Source organism: Hyalella azteca, unplaced genomic scaffold (assembly GCF_000764305.2).
Source record: "Hyalella azteca isolate HAZT.00-mixed unplaced genomic scaffold, Hazt_2.0.2 contig10026, whole genome shotgun sequence".
In the NCBI taxonomy this organism is placed as follows: Eukaryota; Metazoa; Arthropoda; class Malacostraca; order Amphipoda; family Hyalellidae; genus Hyalella; species Hyalella azteca.
In genome coordinates this window covers 133,415-147,033 of record NW_025940078.1, presented here as the reverse complement: position 1 = coordinate 147,033, position 13,619 = coordinate 133,415, and the positions used below count along the sequence as shown (strand labels likewise).

The 13,619-nt window shown below is 39.9% G+C and overlaps 2 protein-coding genes across 3 annotated transcripts; one reads left to right on the top strand and one right to left on the bottom strand.

Moving 5' to 3' along the window:
* The first annotated feature begins 1,953 nt into the window (after positions 1 to 1,953).
* On the top strand, positions 1,954 to 3,668 carry LOC108682740 (ubiquitin-like-conjugating enzyme ATG10). Its single transcript, XM_018171977.2, has one exon. The coding sequence runs from the start codon at positions 1,993 to 1,995 to the stop codon at positions 2,905 to 2,907; it is 915 nt and encodes a 304-aa protein (XP_018027466.2). The 5' UTR covers positions 1,954 to 1,992; the 3' UTR covers positions 2,908 to 3,668.
* Positions 3,669 to 3,975: 307 nt separating this feature from the next.
* LOC108682739 lies at positions 3,976 to 12,447 on the bottom strand. Of its 2 annotated transcripts, XM_018171975.2 has the most exons (3): positions 12,104 to 12,447; positions 6,972 to 7,760; positions 3,976 to 6,185 (listed from the first exon to the last, which is right to left on the bottom strand). In XM_018171975.2, the coding sequence occupies exons 1-3, from the start codon at positions 12,156 to 12,158 to the stop codon at positions 5,974 to 5,976; spliced, it is 1,056 nt and encodes a 351-aa protein (XP_018027464.1). In that variant the 5' UTR covers positions 12,159 to 12,447; the 3' UTR covers positions 3,976 to 5,973. The 2 variants fall into 2 exon arrangements, with proteins under 2 accessions (XP_018027464.1, XP_018027465.1); XM_018171976.2 differs by lacking the exon at positions 3,976 to 6,185 and having other exon boundaries at positions 6,924 to 7,760.
* Positions 12,448 to 13,619: the final 1,172 nt, after the last annotated feature.

Here is a 13,619-nt window from a genome sequence, read left to right as displayed (position 1 = left end):
GGAGCAGCTGTTCACACGCGATTTTGTAAAATCGCCCAAGAACAGCAAATTCTTACCCGCGATTTTCTAGAAGCACCCGGGAGGACGAAAATTTTACCCGCGATTTTTCAACTTCACCCTTGAAGAGCCTCTTTTTACCCGCGGTATTCTGAATAATCTGCCCATTATTCCAGTCTGGCACAGTGTCGGAATATAGGGATTCGGTAGGTTTGCATTCTAAAGGCTTTTAAATAAATATGGCAACATTTTGTGACGTTTCACCATTGCTGGCGCGTAGTACGGTGTTTTGCAAGTCACATAAAGCAAACAGAACTCGAGTAGTAACGCATACGGTTATTTTTTCAAAGTTTTTCATTTCTCGATGCGTCCTTAATGTGTTGGAATATACCGCGTTTACCTTACCAGACACCAGTAGAATTATATAATTATACAATGATTATGATACAATCATTCAATTTTCAAACTATGGTATTAAATATGAAGTACAAATTTGCACATCTTGATAAGGTAATAAGTTGATATCAATATCATAGATATTATCATTATGTTTTTATCACATTAACTGATTAAGACTCACCATAAGATTCTGACATGATGACACAAAATTTTGTGAGGTATATTTTATTTGATGCTCTACACTCTACAGAATAGTACAGATAATTTTTGATTTTACCTAACCAGTTTTATGTATACTTCTAGAAGTTCTAGTTCTAGGTAGTCTTAATGATGACTTCCCAATTCTTTTAGTCTTTATAGGACTTCAGTTTTAAGCAGCAAAATCAATGATAAAATCCATTCAAAATCTTTCAAAGATTCCAATATCAAACAAACAGATGTCAAATGACAAAAAAGCATAGTACAGAATCACTACAGATATTCACATCAGAATAAGAGTAAAATAGCTGTGGAAGGTGACAAAATATATCAATATTATGAGGCAAGGGAACGCTATTTTCAGATGTATGCTAGAGAAGCATGGTTCCTACAGGAACAGAGTAGGTCATATGAAAATGTTGATCTGAAACGTCTCTGACGCACTCAAAAATATGATTGAACTCCTTCAACAATAAAATAGTGGGATTATTTTCTAGTTATTTCACAAAGTTAGATGTTTTACTCGTTTTTAGACAATAACGGTGCAGCTAAAATATTCAAACAAGTAAGATTTATCATGAAGATAGCTAAAGTTCAATTAATCCGCATTCCAGGAAGGAATCAATATAGAGTGTGAGGTACGATAGTTAGTCCGCAACTGCCGGTGAAGTGGGAGCAGTGTGTTGAAGAAATGTAGTAAAAATTTTCGATGATATAATTTAGAATGCGATATCGATTGTGATGAAGAAGGACTTATGTCGTTCAAGATCTTGAATAGATTCAGTGAAATTGTTCGTTAATTTATTGCAATTACACGCAGTTTTCTAATAAACACTTGCTATCACAGTTTAAATCATGTTACTTGAGTTTATATCGTTAATATTTTCTAAATTTTCAAGAAAGAAAATAATCAGCAGTAACTATTTAATTTTGAAAATATGTATATTTAATTTATATGCATGAATAAATGTCAAAAATGATTTAATTTAGGTGTCTTCTATTGATACACAAACAACTACCGTATGTCATCCGTCAAATGAAAATGTTGTTGTATCTGCTTTTATATTTTTTTCGAAATTAATTGATGGTTAAAAAAAAAAATGCTCACATAAATGCTAGTAAAAGTGTCGAGTAAAATGAGACCAGGTATAATGACTACCGATATAATGAAAGAAAAACATCATGAGAGATTTATGAAAGTTCTAATTACCAGGGACAATAAATATATGCATTTTACTACCTCTAACACTTCGATCTTGTATTTGTTTCTAATTAAATTTAGATTCAATAATTATATTGTGGCACGGGAAATGCGCTTGTTATTGAACTTATGACTTTTTTCAGATGAAAATCTCACTTTATAACGCAGTCACAAAACGTGTTGCTTTTACTGGTATCATGAGCTACATCACTGCAGATGAGTTTGAAGAATACTGTGATGAATTTTTAAAAGTCGCGTCTCGGCTTGGAGATTCTTGGATTAAAGTTATTAACGATTCTAATGCAAGTTTCTTGGTAAAGAAAGAAACTCGGACTCTGAAAGCCCGTGCTCTATCTGAAACAGAAAACACTCGCAATAACTCTGAGAAGTCGCTTCAAGGGGCGGACTTTTCTCTAACTCCGTCCTGTGATATTGATGCATCTATAACTTCTTGCCCTGATGCTGCAATAAATAATTCTGACTCTGACGACATGAAATACGACATTGAAAGCGATCCTTCGGAATTTGAAATTTTGAGGGAAGGCACCGCTGTTACTTTCGAGTACAACATCTTATACAGCTTTAGTTACAGCGTTCCTATCTTGACCTTTGAAGCCTTTAATTCGTCTGGTAAGCCTTTGTCCTTAGAGGATGTATGGGACAGAGTGGTTGACAGTCACTTCGTTGGGCAAATACAGCCAAGGAGGTGGGAGTCCTTGACGATGATGGAACATCCTGTCAAAGGCAGTCCTTGCTACGGCCTTCATCCCTGCAAGACCGCTCAGCTACTGCAGCAGGTGGAAGACATCCGCAGTGAGTGTTCGCGCGGCTTCAACGGCCACACGGAAGACTGCGAGGCAGACAACGCAGCCAAGGATGATACGAGTGTTCCTTGTGGCACAGTGACAACGGAAGAAGAACCAAGCAGAGTGTCTAATCAAACGAATACTAAAATGAGGAACTACAAAGCACAGCAAGAAGTTTCCGCCACGGTTGGAGAAGATTTGGGACTTGGGCAATTGAAGGGTGCGGCATACATAATTAGTTGGCTTTCGATGATGGGCCCAGCTATAGGTCTGAAATTAGACATAAGATATTTTACTGTAAAGTGAACCTTAGGATCCTGAATACTATTAAACGTTTCCTAAATATTTGCCATTTTAAATGTTTTTAATTCAATGTCTGTGTATTACTAGACAGGTGCTCACATTGAAGACAGGTACTAGACAGGTGGTCAGGGGCTGATCGAGCGCGTATCCACGGTACTTATCTTGCTAGGAAATTATTACGTGGACCTGAATATGTTTTATAGTATATAATAGAAATACATTAAATAACGGTGAGTTAGTGAGTTGATTTAGAAGTGAAACTTAGATTTGAAGTTTGCATGTATAAATTTAATATTTACATTATTTTGGGAAGATTGAAAGGATTCGTGATAGCTAAATTGGTGTTGACCGAGTTCGGGAAAATAGGATTCTCAAATCTGAGGAATCATTCCATCCCTGCATGGCAAAACGAGGTTCAGTTGCTTTTTCTAAATATAAAAGCCAGGAATAACTTTTTTCAACAATTTATTAAAAATAATACAAATATCGCATCTTTCATCATGACGTGTTTTGTATAAATAACCTAAATGGAACCGTATGATTGAATGTAGAAAACCATGAAATTTGTCGTTTCGCATTATGAGTGACATCGTTCTGTAAAAAAATTTTTGCTTGACACTCAGAACCTATTGCTTTCAATATAGTAGGCACCTTTTAATGTTCTTAACGAATAAGTACAGTCATTTGATTACTTAATTTAACTCACTATTCTTAATTAATAATTGTTTTTTCATTGGAGTTACGTAATAGATATGGTATCTTGTAAAGTGAGGATTCAAATTATTTGTGAAATAGTTCAAAATCTAATAAACTATTTTTTCTTACATCGTCTGTTTCAATTTGCCGATGCGAATAAGTCAAAGGCTTGAAGAAACAACAATTATAAATCTTGTATCTGCCGAATTATTACCATTCGCCGCTCTGTGCCGTAAGGTCTTCGATTACGATTATTAATTATTAATTAAAAAAAGTTGGCAGGCTTCTTCAATTAACAACGAGTTATCATTAGTGTGACGCGACCGGATATTAGCGTGTTTAGCCCCTAATATGAGTTCAATCAAGTCGATTGAATTCAAAAATAAATTTATTGACTAAAAAATTATCCCTGAAAGCACGAGTCTTAAAACAACAAAAAAGCACGAAAGTACGAGTCTTAAAACAACATAAAAGCACGAAAGTATATATACGAGTCTTAAAACAAAACACGAAAGGTAACTTAGCTTCATCGACTGCTATCACACATCCGGCTGCGAATTATGAAGATTTCCTACTTCTATATTAAATGTTGCTACGGTGACGGCGCATGGCTGAACTCTGCAGCTGTAGCAGACGGTTATACATGAAATGACTGTTTTGGTTACGTTACGGTTACAATGGCCGTTATCACAGCTACCTATATAATATAGACTGTACAGATCTTGTAAATAGAGTTACCGTCGGGTGCCAATAAGTTCATATCAAATTATCGTTGAACTTAAGTTCACTTCTAGGACGCAGCCCCAGACTACTGTGCTTATCTTAGTCTAATTGTTAAGGTCATTGGCCAATTGCTATTTATTTGTTAGCCGACGCTGTAAAAATGTACTATAGTTTATTATGATATGCCTGATAACTATAACTATTCATCTACAAATTTATTCGATCATCACAGATTCAGCCTAAACTATCTTTGGCGGCTGGATTTAATCTAAAATCATCTAAAATTTACAGCTACTCGTTATTTAATATTCATAACACATAGTACGAAATTTTAGAGCAGTCATTCCTGCTCTCTAGATGGACAAGCTGCAGGCCGTTCTCTAGCATCCATGTCCTACACTCTAGAAGGACAAGCTGCAGGCCGTTCTCTAGCGTCCATGTCCTGCACCCTAGGACAAGCTGCAGGCCGTTCTCTAGCGTCCATGTCCTGCTCTCTAGATGGACAAGCTGCAGGCCGTTCTCTAGCGTCCATGTCCTGCTCTCTATAAGGACAAGTTGCAGGTTGTTCTCTAGCGTCCATGTCCTGCTCTCTATAAGGACAAGTTGCAGGTTGTTCTCTAGCGTCCTGTCCTGCTCTCTAGGTGGACAAGCTGCAGGCCGTTCTCTAGCGTCCATGTCCTGCTCTCTAGATGGACAAGCTGCAGGCCGTTCTCTAGCATCCATGTCCTGCTCTCCATAAGGACAAGTTGCAGGTTGTTCTCTAGCGTCCATGTCCTGCTTTCTAGATGGACAAGCGGCAGGCCGTTCTCTAGCGTCCATGTCCTGCTCTCTAGATGGACAAGTTGCAGGTCGTTCTCTAGCGTCCATGTCCTGCTCTCTAGAAGGAAGAGCTGCAGGCCGTTCTCTAGCGTCCATGTCCTGCTCTCTAGAAGGAATGGCGGCCGAGACTCTAGAAAAGTTACAAGGCAAAAAGTCGAGGTGAGGAGATTGAGTTTTATCTCGGTAGCTGGCTATGTCGTGGCAATCATTATCTTCGTGACACAGATCTCGATTTTAATACCGTTTACAACCTTAAAATCACCGAAACGTTTCGACATTATGTTTACTTCGATACAATAACATTCTTATTTACAATTTTCAAATCGCATAAACCATCACTTATGCACTGATCAATCGTTTATACTGAGATGATGACTCATTTTTCGTTTCAAATCTGTTAACTCTTTTAAATCTGGCTCCATTTTACCATTGATGTATTCGTCACCAGTTGTGACGTCATAAATTCCCAATGTGGCCCTATTGATTCCCAATCTTCATTTCTCGTTCCAATTTAATCATTCGCATTTGGATTTGTCTCATAAGAATCTTACAAGAAATTGTATTAGTTCTCTGAAGACAATGTCATGTTCTTGCATAATTGCTGCTCGGATGTAATGGACCTTGGGGGGTGCCCGACTCTTGCGCGGTAGGACCAGATGCACTGGCCAGTCTGAAACCTAAATTCACCGAAGCACTCCGATGGTTTTCACGGAACATTCCTTCATTGAAATTGTATTTCAAAAGCTCCTTGTGACATAAATGTGAATTTTCAGTGCATTATCTAGGAGTGCGCGAGCAATCACATCAAATTAGAGGCATTCGGGAGGGGGACTATAATTTTGGCATAATATTCGGGACGGTAGTGCGCTCTAAGGCCACCGACCGGCTATAGGAGCTGGCATTAGCCGATTGGGTAAATGTTGATAAAGCTTTATTGTCGGATACTGAAGGTAAAATATCTATATCAGAAGGTGGAGTGACAGAAAATAACTTTGTGGTTCCATCACACGCATTTGGAGATATATTATCTAGTGGCTGGATACGGGACGACTGAAATAACCCAGCATTGCCCAATACCAGCATAATTTTCATACTTCACCCCGTGCGCAAGCGTGCTGCACAGCAAATTAGCCAACATGATTACTTGCAGAAAGCCACAGGGACTAAATTCCTTCATGGATGTAAACCAGCGAGCCAATGACCTGCAAGCCGCCAAAACAATGGTCGTAACCCACACGCTAAACCCCAAAATATTTCTATTCCATGCAGCCTAGCCCCTTCTCCACTTTCGATAAAGAACGCCCTGCGCCACACTGCTACCTCTCCAGCCTGTCCGTTCTTCTGGAGGCTAAACCTCCACGCTTACCCCCTGCTCCCCCTCCTTTCGGTACCAGCTTGCGGAAGAAGTTTAACCAAACCTAACCTAACCTAACCCCTTCGCGGTATCGCGGAAAGGTGGAGAGAATGGGGTAAGTGTGGAGGTAGAATATGCTGGTGAGCGTTAGGGCTGGGCTTACGCCTGCGAAGTGGGTAAGGTGATGCGACAGTCCGGTGCGGATTGCGGACCCTGTGGCTTACGGCATTTGTAAGAAGTGATGGTATGGGCTTAAATCATTGTTGTAGGAGCTATTGGGCGTAATCCGTTTGTAGTATCAGTTTGTGGGATGAGGCATTGCTTGTTTCAAGCTGGTGTGGCGAGATGAGGCAAGTAAGAACAGCTGCATAGGTATTAGACTGACTATTTCTATTGCATGTTGAGGGTTGGCATTGGCTTTTGGGCTGATTTAAGAGTCAAATTTTTGGGCTACGGCAGCGCTCCCGCTGGATACCTGCACTCGGCATTGCCGTGCTAGCACCTGATAATGGAGTGCCAGCATTCGATAGTGGAATGTCAGATCCCAACATCGGGGTTTCAGCTCCCAACATCGGGATGCCAGCTCCCAACATCGGGGTGTCAGCTCCCGACAACGGAATGTCAGCTCCCGACATCGGAATGTCAGCTCCCGACATCGTAATAATAGCACTCAACGTTGGTGAGCTAGCAGTTTCCGCCGGAGGATCAGTTCTTCCGGGCGTTTCGCTTTCACTTTTGGATGCATTATCAGGGTTTTTGCTGAAACTTGCTTCTCGAAGGTAATCAAAGCAATTCTCGAGATCGAAAGTAAGTTTACAATCTTTGCAGGAGTCTTCGTATGGCGGAGGAAAAACGGCAACCTGGTTGGGACTTGGAGTATGAGTCCTGGTGGCATAAGGTGGAGGTGCTTGGTACAAGTCCTCGTACGCGGGAGGTTTTCTTTTTCCTTTCGAGTGGTAAGGCCCGTTGTAGTTTTCATCGCCGCTGCACATCATAGGCACGATCACAGCGGGAGATCTACTGCGATGGTCGCCCCGCGTAACATTTTGCTCCCTCGATCCCGGCCTCTGTGTCCGAGGTTGGACGGAATTGCGAAGAACACGTCTGGTCACGTCAGGTAACACAGAGGTTACTTCAGTGCTACTGATGTCGGTGTTGCTGCATGGAGAGGCGCCGGAGCAGCAGTAGACCAGAATAAACAGCAAGACGATTACCATCACTGCCAGCGTGAACAGGGCTTGGTTCTCTGACGGGTAGTCAATATCTGAAATGGAGAACTTTTTTAGAGGTATACACTTTCAGAACGAAACCAACAGAGTATCATCATTTCTCTAAATAATTTGTTGAGAGATAACATTTCGCTGCCAATAAGTTCAAGTAAGATCATCGTTGAACATATAGTTAATAATAAATTCATTATTAAATTTCTAAAAAATTAAACTTTAATCAAGGCTTAAATTTTAAAAGTAGGCAATTGATCAAACGAAAACTTAATAGGTAGTTTTCGATTTATTGGTAGGGCTAAGGTTTTTTAACGCAGGTCAATTTTAGATAAATTATAATACATTCATCAAGTTAAGCTATCTTCTTTCTGAAACTGCAGAATGTCACAATAGTAAGTGCATAGACAACATCTATTATATATTATATTACTTCTACATATATTCTATATATACGAGCAAATATTATGTAGTAAAATTCTTTATTTATGAAGCAGTGAAGCCCTTCACTATTTTTGCTATTTTTACCGTCCTATTTCCTCCCCACCCCCCACCTGATTTCCGCTAATTTTTTCAGCTGATCCTTTTTTTAAGAGAAGGTCGAGACACTTGTCCCTATACATATAAACCTGGGGCCATTTTTTCAAAACTCGCTAAGTGAACGTAAGTACTTATGCTCTATTTTCTTGTCTATGATTGGTGGATTTGGCTTGAAAGCCCGTCATTGATTGGCTAATGAACTTACGATCTCTCAACTTTTTTTTGAAAGTATGGGCCCTGAACCCGATAACCTACAAATTCGTGGTACCGGAAAAGACATAAATATCTTGATGAACAAATACTATGTATTTTCACCGCAGGACCTTGCGGAAAATTCTATTGAATTATGTTGGTCAAACCATTACAGGAAATATTTCAAATTCTCAAATTAAGCAATTTCAATTTTTTTCAATCACATCATCAACATATCAAAAACTTGTGGTGAAAATAACATCCCTAATGTAGGGATTGAAAATTGGGTAATTTTTAAATATACGAGGCATGTTTTTGAAGTAAGCACCGTTTTGAAATAAAAAAAAAAGGAAAAAAATTAATCCACTTTAAAGGCCATATATCACTCTACTTCTCTACATAATTTCCATAAATGTTGAGGCATTTATCGTATATTGGGATCAGCTGTTGAAGAGCTTGATTGGGATTGATTGGGATCGTCGTCAAAGAAGCGGGCCGCCTGATTAGACAATTTCGTAAAGAAAACTTCTTGAGTTAGCACGAAAAGTTTCAGCTAGGGAAGAAAGCGTGAATCGTCTGCTGTTATTCAATTTACTGTCCACCTTTTGAATCCGATCGTCGGTAATGATTGAAGGTTCCTCATAAAACTTAGTTCCTCGTGATGAATGTTTGTACGGCCATCTTTAAAGACCATAACCCATTTCCGCACCATTCACAATGTTTGCGCTCTTTTTTTCTCATTTGATTTGAAGGCTTCGGGTATGCTGGTAGCACACCTCCCAGCCTGAGTACAGAGATATTGGAAACTTCACGTCACAGTTAGCTCACTTCACTTAAATAGTACTTCACTTATGGATCACTTTTCTTTTGGATCTCTTTACTTTTAACACTTCCACCAGCCGGTGTGGCAGTAATTTTTGAACAGAAAAATATAATTAGGCTTAGAAGAATATTCAAAGCCTGGTCATCATAATGCATCTGAGCAAATGTTGACCAAGATGACGGATGTCAGCAGTGCGGTTCGTCCTTGGAACATTATCACCTCCAAGAGCTGAAAGAAGATCCCAGAGAAGTGGAAGGCCATCCAGTCTTGAGCGGAAATCCCTTCGTTGGTTGGTGAATTGTGAGCAATGCAGAATAAGATGGCTTATTGTGCCCTCAACATTGAATATTGCACAGTTACTTGTATCTGCCAAGTTGAATCTGGCCAAATGAGCGTTGACACCGGCGTGTCCCAGGCGCAGATGTGACATAGCGCATTCAACAGAACGTGGCAGCATCCTATAGTCCACATAGGCAATCTCAGGTCCCAAACTTCTTCGGAAAGTCGTCTTGCCCATTTTCAGAATGTCAGCTAGCTGACCATTGGCGTTCCATTTTCAAACAGAGAGGGCATTTACAGAGCAGATCCACTCCTCACAACACAGCACAGATCCTGCTAAACGGTTGTTTGAATGCGCCAGATTTGCAAACCTGTCTGCAACTTCATTTTCGCGGATACCACTGTGGCCCCTGATCCGGCAAAACACAATTCCGTCAAGTCCCTTGACCAGCAGCAACCTTTGTATTTCGAAGACAGTTGTGCGATATGTGTGCCCGGACAAGTGTGATAAAAGCTGCAGAACTGACATCGAATCTGTCAGTATTAAAATAGGCTTTCTTTTCAGAGATTCATCATCGGTGGCCAGCTGCATGGCTTTGTGTTTTGCAAACAATTCAGCACCAGGAACCGTCTGCTCTCATCGGAGTAACCAGCCAGTCGCCAAATGGGTTGATGGAACAAAAAGCCCAGCCGAAACTGACCCATCATCCGACTCGGAGCCATCTGTACAAATTTAGATATGTTTTGGATAGTGTTCCAGGAGAAAGTCAGAGAAGCAATTCTGAATAAGTTTATGCGGCATATTAATCAAAAAATTGTCTTGCAAGCTGAGAAGTATGTTTGATGCAAGATCCACTTGAGGAGAAATTGGACTTATCAGGAGAGTTGCAGCACGATCGATGAGGGAGTGAGAGGCTCAACTTACGGAGACTTTCTGAGCTTTAATGATAAAAGAAGTGTCACCATGAAGTCCCCGGTCGGAGAATGTCATTATGTTGGGTGCTTGGTCCCCTGCAGGCATGTACAAATACCTCAAAACTCATTTAATGAACAGATATGAGAATCATATTTGCAAAGGTATGAAGCTTCAACTTGCAGAGACACTATGGGTGTAGTACGGCAAGCTCCCTGGATGTATCGGAGGGCAGAGTTTCGAACAGTTTCAAGTTGTTACAACAAAGACTTCAAAATGTCCCATAAAATTGTTGAGCCATACTCCATCTTGCTTCGTATGAACGCCACATATATTCTACACAGTGGCTTTCGTGAGGACCCCCATTTCACAGAAGCGATTGAAGCACTTGTACCCTTTAAAGGCAAGCAGTGCGAGTTTGTCCAACACGCTCTTCGAAGGTGATGTGAGGGTACTCAAAATAAAATTACAGCACTTTTTGGCGTACCACAAACTGTTTGTTCCTGTTACACACCCGAAGTGATACAGCTGGAGCGGATCGATGAGATGTGAAGACCTGGTAAGTAAACTTTGCTGGGTTCAACTTCAACTGGCAGCGAGTGCACCACCCACCAATCTCGTCAAGATACCCCTGCATGTGGCCACGTGCTTCAATTAAGGACGGCCCACTTGCAAAAAGTGTTATATAGCCAGCATAAACAACAAGCTTCACATGAGGGTAGATTGGGAGATCGTGTAGCATCACATTGAAGACTGTTGGTGTAAGCACAGCACCTTGTGGTACTCCAGTATACGCACTGTTATACGTACTAATAATGTTTTCGCCATGCATTTCGTTGATTTGAGATGAATACCAACTGAATTGAAGTCTTCTCTGAGAGGAAACGCACGCACGCCGGAGTCTGCGGGGTTCTCAATAGGTGGAGGCCATGTTACCCTCTACCTCCTGACATGAGTAACTGGAGCAATATTGTCACAAGCCTACTTCCCATAAAGGATACGTTCTAGTGAGCGCAAAATGACTTGCACTGATGGTTGCCGCCACGTACGACAACTTTAAAATGTTCTCTGTTGCGTATGAAAGTCATCAGGTTGCTATAGTCAATAGTTCACGTATAATTATATGTTCCCGGAAAGTGACATACGGCGGTAGAGGATTAAAATCAGGTAAACAGATGTAGACTAGATCGGATGGTACCGTATTGGTGTCTGTGGCTTCCCAACAGATGTGGCTACACGGTATACATGCGTTAAACGGTGTCGGGAGCGCTGGAGCGGCGTAATTTACGGAACTCACTCTAAAAACACGCCTCGTAAAATTGCATTAGAATAATTGGTAGCTCCAGCCTCCATCATTCTCAAGAAACTGGGATACAAGAAAATGGTCGGCCGTAACCAGATGTTGTGCCAACATTTGTAGCCAATAAATTATATAAATAATTTTACAATTCGTTATCTAGCAAATCAATTTGAAAACCAAGCCGAATTGGAAGTGCAATTAAGCAATGAAAGTAAAGACCTCCATGATATTGTATCTAGACGTAGAATATTAAAGAATGCAGATTTATAATACGGCAATGTACTTGCATGCATCATAGAAAATATTGAAAGTACGATTCATATGGAAAAACACAGCTTACCTGTGCTGTAAGAGTTTGATTTGACGAATCCATTAGGTGAGTAATCCATGTTCATGAATAAATGAGAGTAACGCAACTCTGATGGGTACACTGCTCGGGAACTGTGAAACTCTGATCATTTCTATTGAATGAATGGACGCAGTAATTTCACTAATTACATGAATTTACTACTTGAAGAGGATTATTCAATTACATAATACAGCAGGTTATAAGATTCATGCATTAGGAAACCAATGACTTTTTCAGATTTTGATGCTCGATTTAGATTTTGATTTAGAATCACCGCTTTATAAAACTAGTTCGCACAAGCACCTCACAGCTGCGTAGGACGCTGTCTTCTGGCACCCAAGTCACTCTAGAGTGCAGGCAGTTCGGGGCGAGGGTGGCAATGGCAAGGCATCTTGGCATTCTTGGCAAAACCTTCCCTATAAACAGGGCATCTTTCTGAACATATTCCTCCCAAATAAAGCTATGCTGTGTACTTTGCTTGTCATCCCAGTGAACTTTGCTTGCCAACCCAGCCATCCCAGTGAACTACTCATTGGATTAGACACTTTACTGTAATCAGTCTTGATAGATTGTGCAGTTGTAGAATATCTGATAAAAGCACTGCTATTTAATAAGAAAATTAGACTAAGCAAAGAGATGCTACATTGTCTTTTGCTTGGTAATCTCTACAATGACGTCGTGCTGAGTTTGGACCACCATATCTACTAAAATAATATGCGTTTAAAAACTGCTTTAAAAAACACTTCTAAAGAGGCCAGTGTCTTCGATGTTTACACATGTTCGATGAATTTCTTATTTTCTTTTTAAATATTTAAAAATATATATTTTTAATTTTTATAATAAAGAATTTTTACTCCTTTAAATTATTTATTTTGTCAATTGATTCGTGCATTGTCTCCAACTTTACGCAAGTGTGCAAAATTTCAGATCGATTGGACTGGTAGAAGTGTGTTAAATATCGATGTTAAGATTTACAACAGATAAACAAACAAACTAACAACAAGAAGTGAAATTAAAGAGAAGTGCTGTAATAAAAATTAAGCAAGCAGTTTTGAGTTAAGCATTTAGTTAACAACGTTGAGTAGGAGATACGTTTCAAACAGCGTTGAAAATAAATTACCTTGCAGTTACCACACAACATTTAAGCAAAAATTTATAATTTGAATTATTCAATCTTTTCTTTTTGGCCCGTTTCTTCGGTAAATAATAAAACTTCGGTGCACTTGAAGCCCCAAAATCTTTTGATAGGCCTAATTTTTTGTCGAATGATCATAAGTTGTCATAAGAAAACTTTCTTTACGACAAGACACCGCACGTTTAATTTTTGTAACCCCTACTGTTAAGGCATCTCTACAAGATATGCACGTTCGAAACACAGAGCTACCCGTAAGATGGCGCAGCAGTAGGCCGCACATTTAACTCACAAACATTCCTTGAAGGCAATGCTCAGGCTCATCATGGACTAACTGCACTCGGCATCATAGAATAGAATAGAAGTGTCGGCACT

Coding starts and splice junctions, on each gene's coding strand:
- LOC108682740 (XM_018171977.2), top strand. CDS start 1,993: ATGAGCTACATCACTGCAGATGAGTTTGAAGAATACTGTGATGAATTT.
- LOC108682739 (XM_018171975.2), bottom strand. CDS start 12,158: ATGAACATGGATTACTCACCTAATGGATTCGTCAAATCAAACTCTTAC. Junction 7,761..12,103: donor ATCAAACTCTTACAGCACAG/GTAAGCTGTGTT, acceptor TCTCCATTTCAG/ATATTGACTACCCGTCAGAG. Junction 6,186..6,971: donor CACGGCAATGCCGAGTGCAG/GTATCCAGCGGG, acceptor TTCAGTCGTCCC/GTATCCAGCCACTAGATAAT.